The following is a 14466-nucleotide window of genomic DNA, read 5'->3' on the forward strand; positions in this document are numbered from 1 at the left end:
AATCTCAAAGTTGCATTACAATCTGTCAACTAATTGAGCCGTGGGTCTAAGCTCAAGTCAACTGATAAAAATATTTCTTTGATATATGATAATTTTAGTACATATTTGTTAAACTCACTCGAGTCAAGGATTGAGTCATATAATTTACTCATCCAAGTGAATAAAAAACTTTTCTAAGTTTACAACATAGAGAAGTACTAATGAGTGACCCACTTGAATTTCATTATTCTTCAACAAGCCAATAATCTTAATAATTTATAGCATGTAAAGGACGGAAGAATGAGACTAATTAGTGAAACAACCAAGGGTTAAGAGACACGACAAATCTCTACGTGATTTTATTTTTATTTTTATTTTTTGTGGTTTAGGCATTTGGTTCCCCATGGGAAATGTTTTTTTTTTTTAGTATGCACTTTTTGTGTTAATGGGTTTTTTAATCCTTTCCCTTATGTTTTTCTTTCAATTGGGTCAGTCAATGAAGCTCTGAAATTTTTGTTAGATCGATGATAGGAACCAGTTCCAAAGTCTTTTGTGGATTACTAATCTACAAAAATGATTGAACTTCCTGACTCATTTCAATATTTAAATTTTGTTTACTATTTGTGGAGGGTATTTCTTGGAGCGATTGACATGTGACAATTTTAGAAAATCGTAACTGATTCTCCGAGTCGAGTGGAGAGTACACCGAGCTACATCAAAACCTACCTTCACACGCATTTTATTGGAGTAAGTCGGGTGCTTGTGAAACTTGATAGATCAAATGTGACAACGCCAACTTGATAGATCGGTTGATGCTCTAGCCATGACAGGTCAGGTGTAGCAACTCCTGTAGCTGACAGATCAGGGAGTAGGCACAACTACTCCGACAGAAATCATCAAAAGAATCCTAGGAAATCCACAAACCAAGAACTCTATAAATACCAGATGGCAACTCACACAAAAGGCTAGAAAAAATCTTCCTAGAGAACACTTCATTAGCTCGGCACTAAATTTTAACTTGATTTTCAGAGTGGTCTTGTTGCAGGCCATCTGTCGGGCTAGGAATTCTAAAGGAGGATCTCGAGGTAGAGCGAAAAGTGCATCTAAACTATCCAATATTAGTTGCCAATTACAGTTGAAATGGGATATGCCAGATTTTGATTGCTGTTGAGTGTTGTGTTATACGCCTCCCCTCCTAAATGTCACGTGCGCAAAGGAATATTCCACCCTTATGGGTAAGGGGGAGTGTTGTGTTATCCGCCTTCACTATCAAATATCACGTGCTCACGTATCATGCCCCAGTTCTACCAGTGACCCTCTTATAATCATAGTTGCACCTTTCCCATCAGATCAGTATTTTGGGAATAATGGCCGTCAACAATTGCTTAGTTGTGATTCTAAGCTTTTCCATCTTTTGATTATTTATATTACAAATATCATCATATGACAATTTGTTCACTTTTTTGTGCATCAAAGACAAATTGATCTCATTTTCTGCAATCAATCTGTGGAATGCTTGAAAATGTGTTGCTTTTTTGAATCTCCTCAATAAAAATAAATGGTATTAGGAGATTGTTTTGTTGTCGTAGAATATTTTGCCTTGTCAAGATTAAAAGGTATTAACCAAGTATTATGGTTGAGTACTTTTATTCCACCCTACCCATTTTTCATATTTTTTCTTGGATTTCAAAATACATGAAAACTAACTTTCCATTAAATCAAACACACCCAACTGGGTAATATCGTAAGAGCTTGTAGATAGTTGATAGAGTAAGATGTCTAATTAGTTAAAGTATGTATCGCTGAAAAGAATGAAGACCACAAGTTTTAAAGAGAAAAGGACAGGGTTGTTGCCAGAGGTTGAAGGTGAGGGCATTTAAGTCATTTTATTTCAAGCTCTCAAAGAATACCAAGATCAAGGGATATATCATTTATTTAAAAAACATAGGACTCTTGGGAAGTCACCAAGACTTTGTTGGCTATGTAAAAATTACTTAAAGAACCCTCGCGGAAGGGTTTCTTTCTAAATAGTCCTTAAGTTTTATGTGGTAGCTTGATAGGATATTTAGTAAACTTTTTCTTTCTTAATGGTTTCTCTTTAATGATGAACTCACTACTTTTTTATTTACTGTCGAGTTCCCCACTTTTTATTATCGTCAAACTCAAAGTTTTTTTTTTTTATATTTAGTGTCAAGTTCACATTTTTTACTGTCAAAATCACTACAATTTACTATCGAGTTCACCACTAGTAAAACCCACCCATTTTCAATTTTCAAGTTTTTCGAACTAAAATACATGGAAAAATCAACTAAAAACTTGAGATAACGATTTGTTTAGATGATTTCAATCCAAAAAAATCATTGTTGATCGATTTTCATCCAAAAACTAAGAAATGAAATGAAAAAAACCCCTAGTTTTTTACATGTAACTTCAAAATGTTTGAAAAAAAAAACCTTGAAAACGACTTCTTCTTTCTTAAATCCTTTCCGACGGAATGAAATTTCTGAAACTCAATTGAGATATCAAAAATCCAATTTTTGGATGAAAATACATTCAATCACGAGAAACGTGGGAGATGAGGTCCAAGGATCATTTAGAAAGAAAATTTTTACTAAATATTTTGCCAAGTTACCGTTGAAAACTTAGGGACTATTTGGAAAGAAACCCTTCCGCGAGAGTTCTTTAAGCAATTTTCTCAAAAATTATCGTCAAAAGACAATTTAGTTAGATCTATCTTTCCCTTTTTTATATTTAGGAAAAATTATTAAAACTGTGACGAAGGGATTTTTGTTTTTTCCCCATCTTATTTTATGGGTAAGCTGGACTTGAATGGACGGCTTGATGTTGCTTTGTAATGTGCAATACCAAAGCGATAGGTCTAAGTCCTTTTTATGGTAACTTAATAGTTCATTAAGAAACTTTTTTATTTTTTATTCTTAATGTCCTGTCACCCCACCCCTCCTTCAATTATCAAAGATCGACCGTTCAAATTGTTAAAATTGTTAAATCAAATGATTGAGATTGACTTTTCATCCAGTGTTCAGGATTTACATTTTACAATCATTGATCTCAGTTTTTGAACATGAACCATTGTGATCTACGATTTAAATGGTGGAGATTGATCTTTTTACACTTTTTGATCTCGACTTTGAGCATGAGTCATCTAGATAAATCATTAGAATCTCGACAAAATTGAATGAATAGTTTATCTAAATGATTTGAGTTTTTTATTTTAGTAACATACCATCCCAAAACTTAGGGTGCATCTAGAACGGCAAATGGTCTATTAAGTATCCTCTCTCTCTCTCTGAGCTCACCATGGCATGGTTGCATCTTCATTATGTGGTGGAGAGCAATGAATGTTTGTGATTGAAGAACTAGGGTTTGATTTGATAATTTTTCTATGTAAAAGAAAATAAATTGTACGCTTTTATCCTCTACTCTCTTATCATACAGTGTTACCCTCTCCAAACTTTAAAAAAAAAACACACACACACAAATAATTCGAAGAATGTATCCGATGTTGATAGGATAATTGGATTTGAATTCGAATTCAAATAGTATTTTGGATTATCCATCGGATTCAGATATCTAAGAATTTTTTCAGATTTGAATTCGAATATGGATGTATCCGAATCAATAAGCATCCTTTCAAAGCCCTAGCTATGACCAAATGTTCCACTGTGTGAGTTATGAGTAATGACATCAAATACTATTTCTAAAACCCTACCGTAAACCCCCCAAAACGAACTCCTTCGTAGTCTAAAACTCTAAATGGTTTTAAAACTCGTCCGAAACCGAGACGTTTCGTCCGAGTTAACTCGGTATTAGAGCGATACAAACGCACGATTCAACTTTTTGAACGAGATTTAACATCTCACGTTCATTTTTAAAATTTTTGGACGAGACGTGTCAAATGTATCGAAAAACTCGTCCGAGACGACTCGGTGTCAGGCATGGGCGAGACGAGAAACCGAGTTATAAAACCATCCTTGCTCGAGAGAATAGAAACCTCTCTCTGAGACTGAGCACGATAATGGCGTCTCTAATACCCGAAACAGCTCAGAAGCTTTTCACAGCCGAAACGCTTCGAACTGCAGCCAAACAATCTGAAGGAATCCACATCGTTCCTCCCCGACTCGGCAGAGCCATCAAGAAATTCCTTCGAGGTTCCTCTCTAATTCTCTTTCTATCATCATTTTCAAACTCTTTGGTTCCGTAGAGCCAAAAAATTTGATTTTTTCCCCTTTGGAATTTGAATTCGATTCACAGATCAAGAGAAACCCAACATGAAGAGAAAGGTTTTGAGCTTATCTGAATCCTTCAGTGAAATCAAGGACGTTAATCTCCAACTCTGTGCCTCAACTTCAAGGGAGCTAGTTGAAGACCCTTTGAAGTCGATGGAGCGATCTAAGAGATGGAAGATCAAGAGTGCTTATGGTGACATTGGGCTCAAGTACAGAGATGACGAGTGCGTAGCTTACGTAGCCTCTCGAATGCCCGCCGTCTACTCTGCTTGTCACAGAGTCCTCAAAGAAGTAAAACCCTAGTGAACAATGTTTCATCTTTATCTCAATTTCTGGAAATTAGGTTTTGTTTTTAATAGTTAGTTTGTAATCTTGTAGGTTCGGAGGAGATTACCCGGTTTTGCTCCAACTAAGGTTTTGGATTTTGGGTCTGGTACTGGTTCGGTTCTGTGGTGAGCACAGAATGCCAAGATGGTTGTTTTATTGGTTTTGAGGATTTGTTTTTTTTTTTTGAATTTTGCTTTTTTGATACCAAATATTTTGCAGGGCTGTGCGAGAAGTATGGCCTCGTTCTTTGGAGAGAATAAACTTAGTAGAGCCATCAAAATCGATGCAACGAGCGAGTCAAAGCCTTTTACAAGGTAATTTTTAAGTGCATAAAGTCTTCTTATCATCTATGGTATCCATGAACTTACTTATATCAGGTAACACTTATAATAATTTGGTATTTTCTGCCGTTATGTTGGGATTGGAGAAGGTTTCAAGGACTTGCCACTAATTCAAGGTTACGATAGCATTCAAGCATTAACACGAAACCTTCAAAAGTCTGACAGAGAGCATGACCTTGTAATCGCTGTAAGTTTTATGGACATTTCAATTTTACTTGTCTTTTTGCTATGGCTTGTTTAAATTTGTCCCCCGGTGAAACATTTGCAGTTATATTGTCATTGGATTATGTTTTATGCAATTTCTATTTGTGCTACTTTTCTTTAGCCCTTGCTCATTGCATATTTATTCTATGTGTGTGTGTGTGCATGCACATGTGCGCATCTATGTGTGTGGTTAGGCAAGTGAGATAGTGTTAGGTCGTAGTATCAACACTCACAGACTTTAACTAACTTAGTTAGCTGGCACATTTATAAAAAAGTGTATAAAAGGGGGAGAAGGAGAAAGGCAATAAAGTTGGAGCAGTAATACTGGAAAATGGTAGAAGAAAGAGAATAAAGTTAGGGTATTTTTGGAAAGAGGAAGAAGAGAAAAAGGTAAAACCTATCCTCGAGATACGTTGTTTATGGGGAATAAATCTCGAGACAAGGAAGGTGGAACCCACCGTTGTATTTTATTATATAAATATTGTAATTTATTTAATTAATTAGAAAAGTTGTCACTCTATGATATGCAACCAAAGCCCTTGGAAGCTCCCTAAACCAAAGATACATGGTGAGATCCAAAGTGACCTTCAAAATGAAGAACCAAGTACCAAACTATCTGATGCTTTTGAGTTACAATTGGTTAAAATAGATATCCAAATAAATAAACTACTGATAATTAGGGGATACATTTCCCATATATTCTTCCTTATCATGTGATCAATTTTTGATGATGCATGGATACCTGATTGTAGACAACACAAACCGCTAAAGTAAAAAAATGTAATGGAAGTAATATATAGTGCCCATTGACATAAAGGTTGGTTGTATCATCCACCGTCAACCTACATATGTTTTAGTGACTCATCAATCTTATATTTGTCTCCATTTCCTTATTTCCCAAATGTGGTATTTTATGCAAATTATGTTTTCTCCCCCATGTCATCCCTCTTTGGGATGGAAAGTGGAGCAAAAGGGCAGTATGGGAGTGGAGTATGGAAAGGTATTCTGAGGAGACTTCTGTTGTATTGTAAAAAGGTTAAATTTAATGTGGGGAAGGGTGAAGGAGTAAGATTTTGGGAAGACAGATGGAATGGAGAGCAGACTTTGAATCTCAGTTTCCCTGAGTAGTATGATCTATCCTTGAAAAAAGAAGAAACTGTCTCTTCTTTTATTTGTAGAAATGAAGAGGGGGTCAGTGGGAGTTTTGGGTTCAGACGTTCTTTAATGATTGGGAATTGGAAAGCTTGGAGAGATTTACGGAGTGCACAGAGGCGTCGTTAATTGACCTTAATACAGAGGACAAACGGGTTTGGGGCGGCGCGAAGGATGTTGTTTTCACGGTGCGGTGTATGTACAATTCTAGGGCCCATTTTGCTGATTTTAGCTTCCCTTCAATTTGGAGAACGTGCGTTCCTTCAAAGGTGTTAGTGTTTTTGTGGCGTGCTACGCTTGGAAGATTGCCGACAATCGATTTATTGCGAAAGAAGGGGTTTTACTTAACAAATGGTTGTTGCCTTTGTGTATTGAATGGGGAAATAGTAAACCATATGCTTGTGCATTGCTGCTATGTTTGCAAGGTATGGTACCACTTTCTTAATTTATTTGGGGTGGTGGGGTGTTTGCCCAACTCGATCATGACTTTAATGGAGAGTTGGGTCCATTGGTGGAGGTTTTTCACCAAGGCAAAGGAGACTCTTTGGGATTTAGTGCCTTTTGCAGTGTGTTGGTCGATTTGGAAGGAGAGAAATCAACGTGTGCTCATGAATAGAGCTAAGGAAGAGCACAAGGTGGTTATGGAGGTTTTAGCGTTACTATTCTTTTGGTGCAAAAGGTTTAAAGAGTTTAGGGGCATTTTCTTTGAAGATTTCTTAGTTAGGTGGGAGAGGGTTTGTAATGTGGATATGGGGTAATTTCTTTTGTGTTTTTTGGTGGCTTTCCTTTTGGTAGGTTTGTATTTCTTTCCTTTGATTGGTCTTCTTAACCTCCGTTTTTGATATATGAAATTATCTTTATCTATCAAATTTTTTTTTTTTTCCATATGTGCTAATTGGTGTTTATTGTTTGTTGTTACAACATGAAGTCCTATGTACTTGGAGAGGTACCATCACTCAAAGACAGATTTACTATTGTCCGCCAGCTTTGGGATTTAACTCGAGATGTCCTGGTATGGTCTCCAGGTTCAATGTGGGTGATGTTGATGTTTTTATTTTGTTTTTACCAATTTCTTTATTTGCATTTTAATGTATATTATTCATGCTATATTCATAGGAAAAAATGGGAAATGTTCATATACTACTTATCTTGTTTCAGTGTCTATTTTGACTACTTTTTGAAGTTTTTCATCATTTTATGGTGCTACAATGTTTACATGCTTCATTTTCCTTTCTTCATGGATGTTGAATCAAACCATATAATTATTACACATTAACCATTATATAGGTGCTGTACATGCATATTTCTGTTCCCTCACTAACGTTTACGTGATTCGTTTTCTTTTCTTCATGGAGGTTGAATCAAATCATATAATTATTACACTTTAACCATTATATAGGTGCTGCAAATGCATATTTATGTTCCCTCACTATTACTCCGCACATCTAAGTTTGGTGTCTCCTTGCATTGAAATGGATGGCACTTTTATTGCTTCCCCCTGCCCCCTCCAAAATATATCTAAAGGTAATCTGGGATTTTTTGAAGGACTTGAATCAGCAGTTCATTGGTCTGATAAAAACTCAAAGACTCACGAAATCGGATTTTTGGTTTCTTTCCATTCTTTGCTTGTTAAAAGAACTTAACATGGCATTAGGAAGTTCTATATGGCTTTTTGTGTAAGATCTTATATCTTAAGAAACCCTTGAAACATTTGAGAAAATTGAGGGTCCACTTGATGTTGTATCTTGTATCTAACATCTGATTTTAAGGAACTCTCTATGAACAGTTTCATATGCTTCAGTTCATTTATTTTCTTCTTTGGAGGTTCAATGTTGTTATTCATGATGATGGGATGCTTATGGTTTCGGAAGGACTTTTGGTGGGTAATCTGTTCTCGATTAATTTTTCTGAATAGGATGTCATGTCTGGAACAGGTTTTGGTTGAACCTGGAACACCACATGGATCTAGGATCATATCTCAAATGCGATCTCATATTTTGTGGATGGAGAAAAGGGTAAGCCTGTTGTTTCCAATCATAACTTTGATTTACGTTAAGATCTCTTCCAATGAGGATGCTTAATCGATACTTTTAAAGCCACAATGCTTTTACTGATAAAAAAAGGAAGCCACTATGCTTTTATCTATACTTGTGGATTTAGTATACTGTGCAGTTCTGCAGAGTTATTTTAGTGCCCTTTCTATGTGTATACTAATTGAATGTTCATATCTTTCCAGAAATGCCGTAAATTTGATAATTCAGCTAACGAGGCTTCGAAGGACTTAGTGGCTGTAAAACATGGTGCATTTGTGGTTGCTCCTGTGAGTTTCATAGTTTCAACTTTTTTCCTCCCTTCTTTTCATTAATTTTCTTGAAGCTGCATTGTTTTTACAGAGAGTTCTTGTTGCAGTGTCCTCATGATGGACCTTGTCCTTTAGAAAACGCTGGAAAATATTGTCATTTTGTTCAGCGGCTAGAGAGGACGTCATCACAGCGTGCGTACAAAGTGAGTTCCTCCCTAAGCTATGTTCTAAGTCAGTTTTGTGTTCATGAAAGAAAAAAAAATCTCTTGTTAGTTTTTTAATGTGACATGGAGAAGTATCATAATTTTCTAATGTCACCAACTCTATTATATTTTCTTGCACAATGTTCCTGAAATCTTTGTGAAGTTTTCATGGGGTCTAAAGTCCAGACATTATAATCCTGTGTACTGTAGTCGAAATATTTTCTTTTCTTTTCTTTTTGTGAAAAGGCAATTGGTCATTTATGTTACTTTTTCTTTTGACCATGCTATTTTATAGAAATCCAAGGGCAGACCTTTACGTGGTTTCGAGGACGAGAAATTTTCTTTTGTTGCTTTGAGAAAAGGGCAACGGCCAAGGCAAGTATCCCTCACTGAAAATGCTGGGTTTCATTATTCAGAATTAGTAGTTAGCATTGCTGTCCTCATCTCATGATAAGATCAATGTACTATGCCTAAGACATATGGAGTGTTGTTCTCACGTCCTAGGTTCAAAACCTCCCTTGAACCGAACTTCACCTTGCTAACCACTAACCCGTTACCCATAAAAAAGAAGAAGATCAATATACTATGATAAACTTCAATTTCCTATAGCATATAACTAAGGAAGATATTTGGACCATTCCTTTTGCATTTTGCAAACTTGGTCTTTTTATTTTTACCTTGCATGTTATTCTTGTATTTGGGTTCTATTGATTGCTGTTACTTGTGGTTTGTATGTGTGAGTGTCATAATGTGAAACAAAAGTAGGATATCTTTTGAAATAGATTTTTTATACATAACTGTAATTAGAGCTCTAATTTGAATTACCCATTTTCCGAGGTTGTGATGGAAAGAAGACTACAGTGGAAATTTGATGCAGGGTGATGAGGGATAAGAAAATATGGGGGGTTTAGGGAATTTGGTTTAGAATTGGGTAAAACCCAAAAGGTAAAATGAAAATTTTATTTCAATGATTGTAGGTATGACTACAATCCCAATGAAAATGGTTAAAGATTTGTAGGTTAAAGAAATGATTAAGGGTTAAGGATTTGGAAAAGAGATTAATAAAATTAGGGTTAAAGAAAATGGGGAGAGGATTAAGGGTAGAGGTTTGTAGGTTTCAATAATTAATAATCAAGAATCAAGAATCAAGAAAATCAAGAACAAAGAATTAAAAGAAACTCAAGAAAAACAAAAGAATAGAAAAGAAAAATAAAAATTAGAAGAAAAGAATGTTAAATTGGACTCACTCCAAAATGGCCTCACACCACACCCATCGTTGGGAAGATCAAGCTAAAGTTTTCTTTTTGTTCATCAGTCTTCATTCATCAAAATCTTTGTTGTTAATAAAAACGAACCATAATATAATCTATATAAAGAAAATAAATAACCAAATTTTCGTAACTTTCTCTCTCATAATTTTTTAATCCTAATAAACTTAGGTAAAAGACAAGTTAAAGTTATTAAACTGTCCCTAAATATTATTCTAAGTCATGGGTCAATAAAACATGAAAATAAACCCCTAAAACATAAAATTAAAGTCCTAAAATAGAAAATTAAATAAATAATTAATCTAAAATAATCTCAAACGATAAATCTAGGCCCAAATAAGTAAAAATCTAAATAATTACAAATTTTCCATCAGAATCCTTAATCGTTGACTTGACTTGCATTCCGCATTAAAATTCCAGGAAAATTTTAAATTATTTGGCATGATAGTGTCTTTAGCGGTCCTTCCTTTTTGGAAAAATCCTACTTGGCGGTGGGATGCAGTTTTGGAGAGTATTCCAACTTAGGTTCAATCTACTCTTTATTATTTGCTGCATAAAATACTAGCTTTTTATTGTGTGATAATTCAACAGTACATCAGTTGAAATTAACTGTAGGAGCATGCTCCAAGTTATGGGACCATTTACCACTCAATGGATTGAACAGTAGGAATTGATGATCCAGCAGTTCATATTCACATTTTTAATGCTAGATCTGTTAGTATATTTTTGACAAAATGAAATGAGGTGTCAACCAGAATTAAAGATGTTCAGAGGTGCTGAGTTTGTGCATTACTGGACAACACACTAGATTCAAGACGATAATGTGTAGTCTGCAATGTACAAAAAGGTTTATGCACTGGGATACTTGTAAACAGCACATTGGCATCTCATGTGGAACTACGTCTTCGATATATTCTCTGCTGAAACTACTTCTGAAAATGTTCTATTTTTCTGTTCATCATCCCCGCACCACACTAAATGCACTTGTGAACCCAAATCCAGATTTATGTAAGGATCATCTGCCCTCCATGAACCGGTTCTTATTTTCTGACTCCTTTATCACATACATGGATTTTCTACTTCAATCCTTGGAACTCTTTTCCCCAGGAATGAGGAAAAGAACCGTGTCCGCATTCATGTAATTTATCACAACTTGGAGCATTGAGACCCACCATTCCAGATGGCTGAGAAAACTGTGCAGTGCCACTGAATTTTCAAACATTTGTTATTGTATTTTCCGTTTACCTTTAGTTTCATGTACCGTGACCTTGGGATTATGGCTTCAATAAGAAATTTACTTCCTACAGTTCATAGACTTCAACCAGGATGATACTGGGTTCAAATATTCATCTTTAGTTGGTAGCATTACCGGCTTCATCTGATGATAAGAGTGATATTCTATGATAAGCATCAACCATACTCAAGGATTTTCTTCTATTTGAACCCTTCCTTGTTTGGACAATTTTTTTTCTTTGCTTATTATTTGTTTGGGTATCAATTGTTGTGCTATTACACTTGTGGTTTGTATGTGGAATGTCATCAAACAAATTCCAGTTAGTTGCTAAGTAACATGCAAATGTGAGACAAGAAGTAGGGTATCTTATGAAATAGATTGGTTTATCCATAATTAGCACCAAGTTAAACTACCCATTTTCCAAACTTGTGATGGAAAGAAGGCCACAAATTGAAATTTCAGCAAAATTTGAAATAATTATGCATGGTGTTGTCTTCAGCAGTCCTTTTCCTTTTGGGAAGAATTCTTCTTGGGGGTGGGCCTGCTGGTGGGAGAGAATTCCAACCGAGCTCCAACTATTTTCTGCCTTCTATGTTTCTGTTTCATGAAGTAGTAGTATTATAAAGAGTGATACTTGAAGGTCCTGTACTTAGTATGCAAAGGACTGTGCGGATGTGCAGAGGTTGTGGCATATACTTGTATCCTGAACCATGTCGTACACTATCGTACTTACACATATCTTTTGATGGTTGTGGGTGGTTTATTTGAACAGGGGACCTTGGCCACTCGATGGTATGAAATTCGAGACTTTGAAGGAACAACATGCCAAACGGAATCCTGAAGATCTTGAGATTGACTATGGTATGCACCTCTTTCATGTTGTTGCTTGATTTTCACTGAAAACTGTCTATATCTCTATTGTTTTTCACTTGACATGCAAATTCTGTAGGTCATACTTCATGGTTAAATAGCAAGTCTAGTGGGAAAAGAGAGTTTATATTGCCTCACCAATCTTTTATTATTGTTCACAACTCTTAATTGTCTATTAATTATACTAGATAGAGGATAGTAAATGCATTTTATCGATATTTATGGTGGATTTTGTTTTGACCCTGATCAGAGGATCAATTCGAGTTTGAGGATGAGCTTCTTCCTTATGAAGAGGATCCAGTTTCCTATAATTCTGATGTTACGGAAACAGATGCATTAGAAGAGGACGAGGAAATACAAGAGGAAGACCCCGCCGATCTTGGAAGTGGTTGGGGTCGGATTCTCTTCTCTCCTGTTAGGAGGGGCAAGCGGGTAACAATGGATATATGCCGGTCGACCAAAACTGATGGCTCCGAGGGATCATTTGAGCGTGTGGTCGTCACTCAGTCTAAGAATCCTACCCTACACCGGCAAGCTCGTAAGTCCCTCTGGGGAGACTTGTGGCCCTTCTAAGGGATCCCTCGACCAATCTGCCTATACGGCTTCGTGGGTATTTGAATGGAATGTAAAGTCAAAGCTAAATTCTATGTTGATCCTGTTGATATTATGCAGTGATAATGCCATTTTTGAATATTATCAAATAAATATTTGATTTAAGTAATTGTTATTCTTGCTGATTACTTGTATTTCAATTGTTCTTTGAAAGAATGAACTTTCTACTATTTTTGAATAGTAGAAGATTAAATTTAATGGTTGTGATAATTAAATTTAATACTTGCACCAGAGGCAATATTTCCTCATGATTTGGCAAAAAAATGCTGCCTCCATCCCACACTACATGTGTTGATTCTTACATTATTGAATGCTATCTCCCAATAGAAGCTAGCCATGTGGCAAAATTGGTGCAAGCTACATCAAGAAGAATTAAGATTCCAACTTAAAAAAGTTATTGTAAGAGGAATCCATTTCTAAATTTAAAAAAAAAAAAAAAAAAAAATTAAATTAAATATATGAGCACGTGACACCTGGGAGGGGAGGCGGATAACACAACACTCAACAGCAATCAAAATCTGGCATATCCCATTTCAACTGTAATTGCAACTAATGTTGGATAGTAAACAGAATTTAAATATTGAAATGAGTCTGGAAGTTCAATCATTTTTGTAGATTAGTAGTCTACAAAGATTTCGGAATTGGTTCCTATCATCGATCTAACCAAAATTTTGGAGTTTTATCGACTGGCCCAATAGAAAGAAAAACATAAGGGAATGGATTAAAAATCCATTAACGCAAAAAAGTGCAAACTCAAAGGAAAAAAAAAACTTTCCCATGGGGAACCAAATGCCTAAACCATAAAAAAAATAAAAAAATAAATTCACTTAATAGAGATTAGGTTTGTTGAAGAATAATGAAATTCAAGTCGGTCACTCATTAGTATTTGTCACTATGTTGTAAACTTAGAAAAGTTTTTTATTCACTTGGATGAGTAAATTATATGACTCGGTCCTTGACTCGAGTGAGTTTAACAAATATGTACTAAAATTATCATATATCAAAGAAATATTTTAATCAGTTAACTTGAGCTTAGACCCATGGCTCAATTAGTTGACAGATTGTAATGCAACTTTGAGATTGTGGGTTAAAGTCCAACAAATCCAACAAAAATTTCATGACTTAGCCCTATTTTGTGTCGACTCAAGGATTTTGAAAACTAGTTTTGGCTTATAAGCATGGTAGGTTATTGTTTTTATTCAAAACTGGCACTCTCTTTTAACACTACAGAAAAAAGAGAGGGGACTACTTTAGAGGAAATTGGTCCTCATTATTGTGGTAAGTAGCCATCATACTCAATTAACTGACCTGAGTCAACTAACAAGTTAAAGAATTGACTCGGCTTGTTGGATATTTGAGTAGAACGAAAATTTTCTAAGTTTAAAACATAGAGCCAACCAACAAATGAGAGCCCATCCCTTGAATTTAATCAATCTCCAACAAGCCAAGAAACAAAGGACAGAAGAATGAGACGTTTTAGGGAAATAAACAAGAGTAAAGAGACATGACAAATCTTTATAAAAAAAAATTATTATCCTATATTTGCCGTGGACGTAAAACCAACTAATTAAGATCTCAATCAAAATGGTGGGACTAAGCAACCCTTAATACATGCATTCATTCCTGTTCTTAGCAAGCATAAGCACATTATGATAATTATCATAATAGTAGGGTCAAGGTCATCCTTCCACTATAAAAGTAGAACTCTCCAAGATGCTTCAACACAA

At 35.4% G+C, this 14466-nt stretch overlaps 1 protein-coding gene across 1 annotated transcript; it reads left to right on the forward strand.

The window, feature by feature from the left end:
- The first annotated feature begins 3978 nt into the window (after positions 1–3978).
- LOC147407992 (copper ion binding / methyltransferase) lies at positions 3979–12873 on the forward strand. The gene is made up of 12 exons (XM_086436811.1): positions 3979–4148; positions 4252–4517; positions 4605–4678; positions 4773–4867; positions 4984–5081; positions 7179–7262; positions 8185–8265; positions 8487–8570; positions 8660–8755; positions 9051–9130; positions 12030–12118; positions 12378–12873. The coding sequence occupies exons 1-12, from the start codon at positions 4016–4018 to the stop codon at positions 12698–12700; spliced, it is 1503 nt and encodes a 500-aa protein (XP_086292937.1). The 5' UTR covers positions 3979–4015; the 3' UTR covers positions 12701–12873.
- The last annotated feature ends 1593 nt before the right edge of the window (positions 12874–14466 follow it).

The sequence above is a fragment of the Akebia trifoliata genome, chromosome 3, assembly GCF_017979445.1.
Source record: "Akebia trifoliata isolate Shusen 1 chromosome 3, ASM1797944v1, whole genome shotgun sequence".
Lineage (NCBI taxonomy): Eukaryota > Viridiplantae > Streptophyta > Magnoliopsida > Ranunculales > Lardizabalaceae > Akebia > Akebia trifoliata.

What these genes read in the sequence shown, in the direction of transcription:
- LOC147407992 (XM_086436811.1), top strand. Translation starts at nt 4,016, where the DNA reads ATGGCGTCTCTAATACCCGAAACAGCTCAGAAGCTTTTCACAGCCGAA. An exon ending in GTCACAGAGTCCTCAAAGAA is followed by an intron (nt 4,518 to 4,604) that starts GTAAAACCCTAG and finishes GTAATCTTGTAG; the next exon opens with GTTCGGAGGAGATTACCCGG. An exon ending in GAGTCAAAGCCTTTTACAAG is followed by an intron (nt 4,868 to 4,983) that starts GTAATTTTTAAG and finishes GGATTGGAGAAG; the next exon opens with GTTTCAAGGACTTGCCACTA.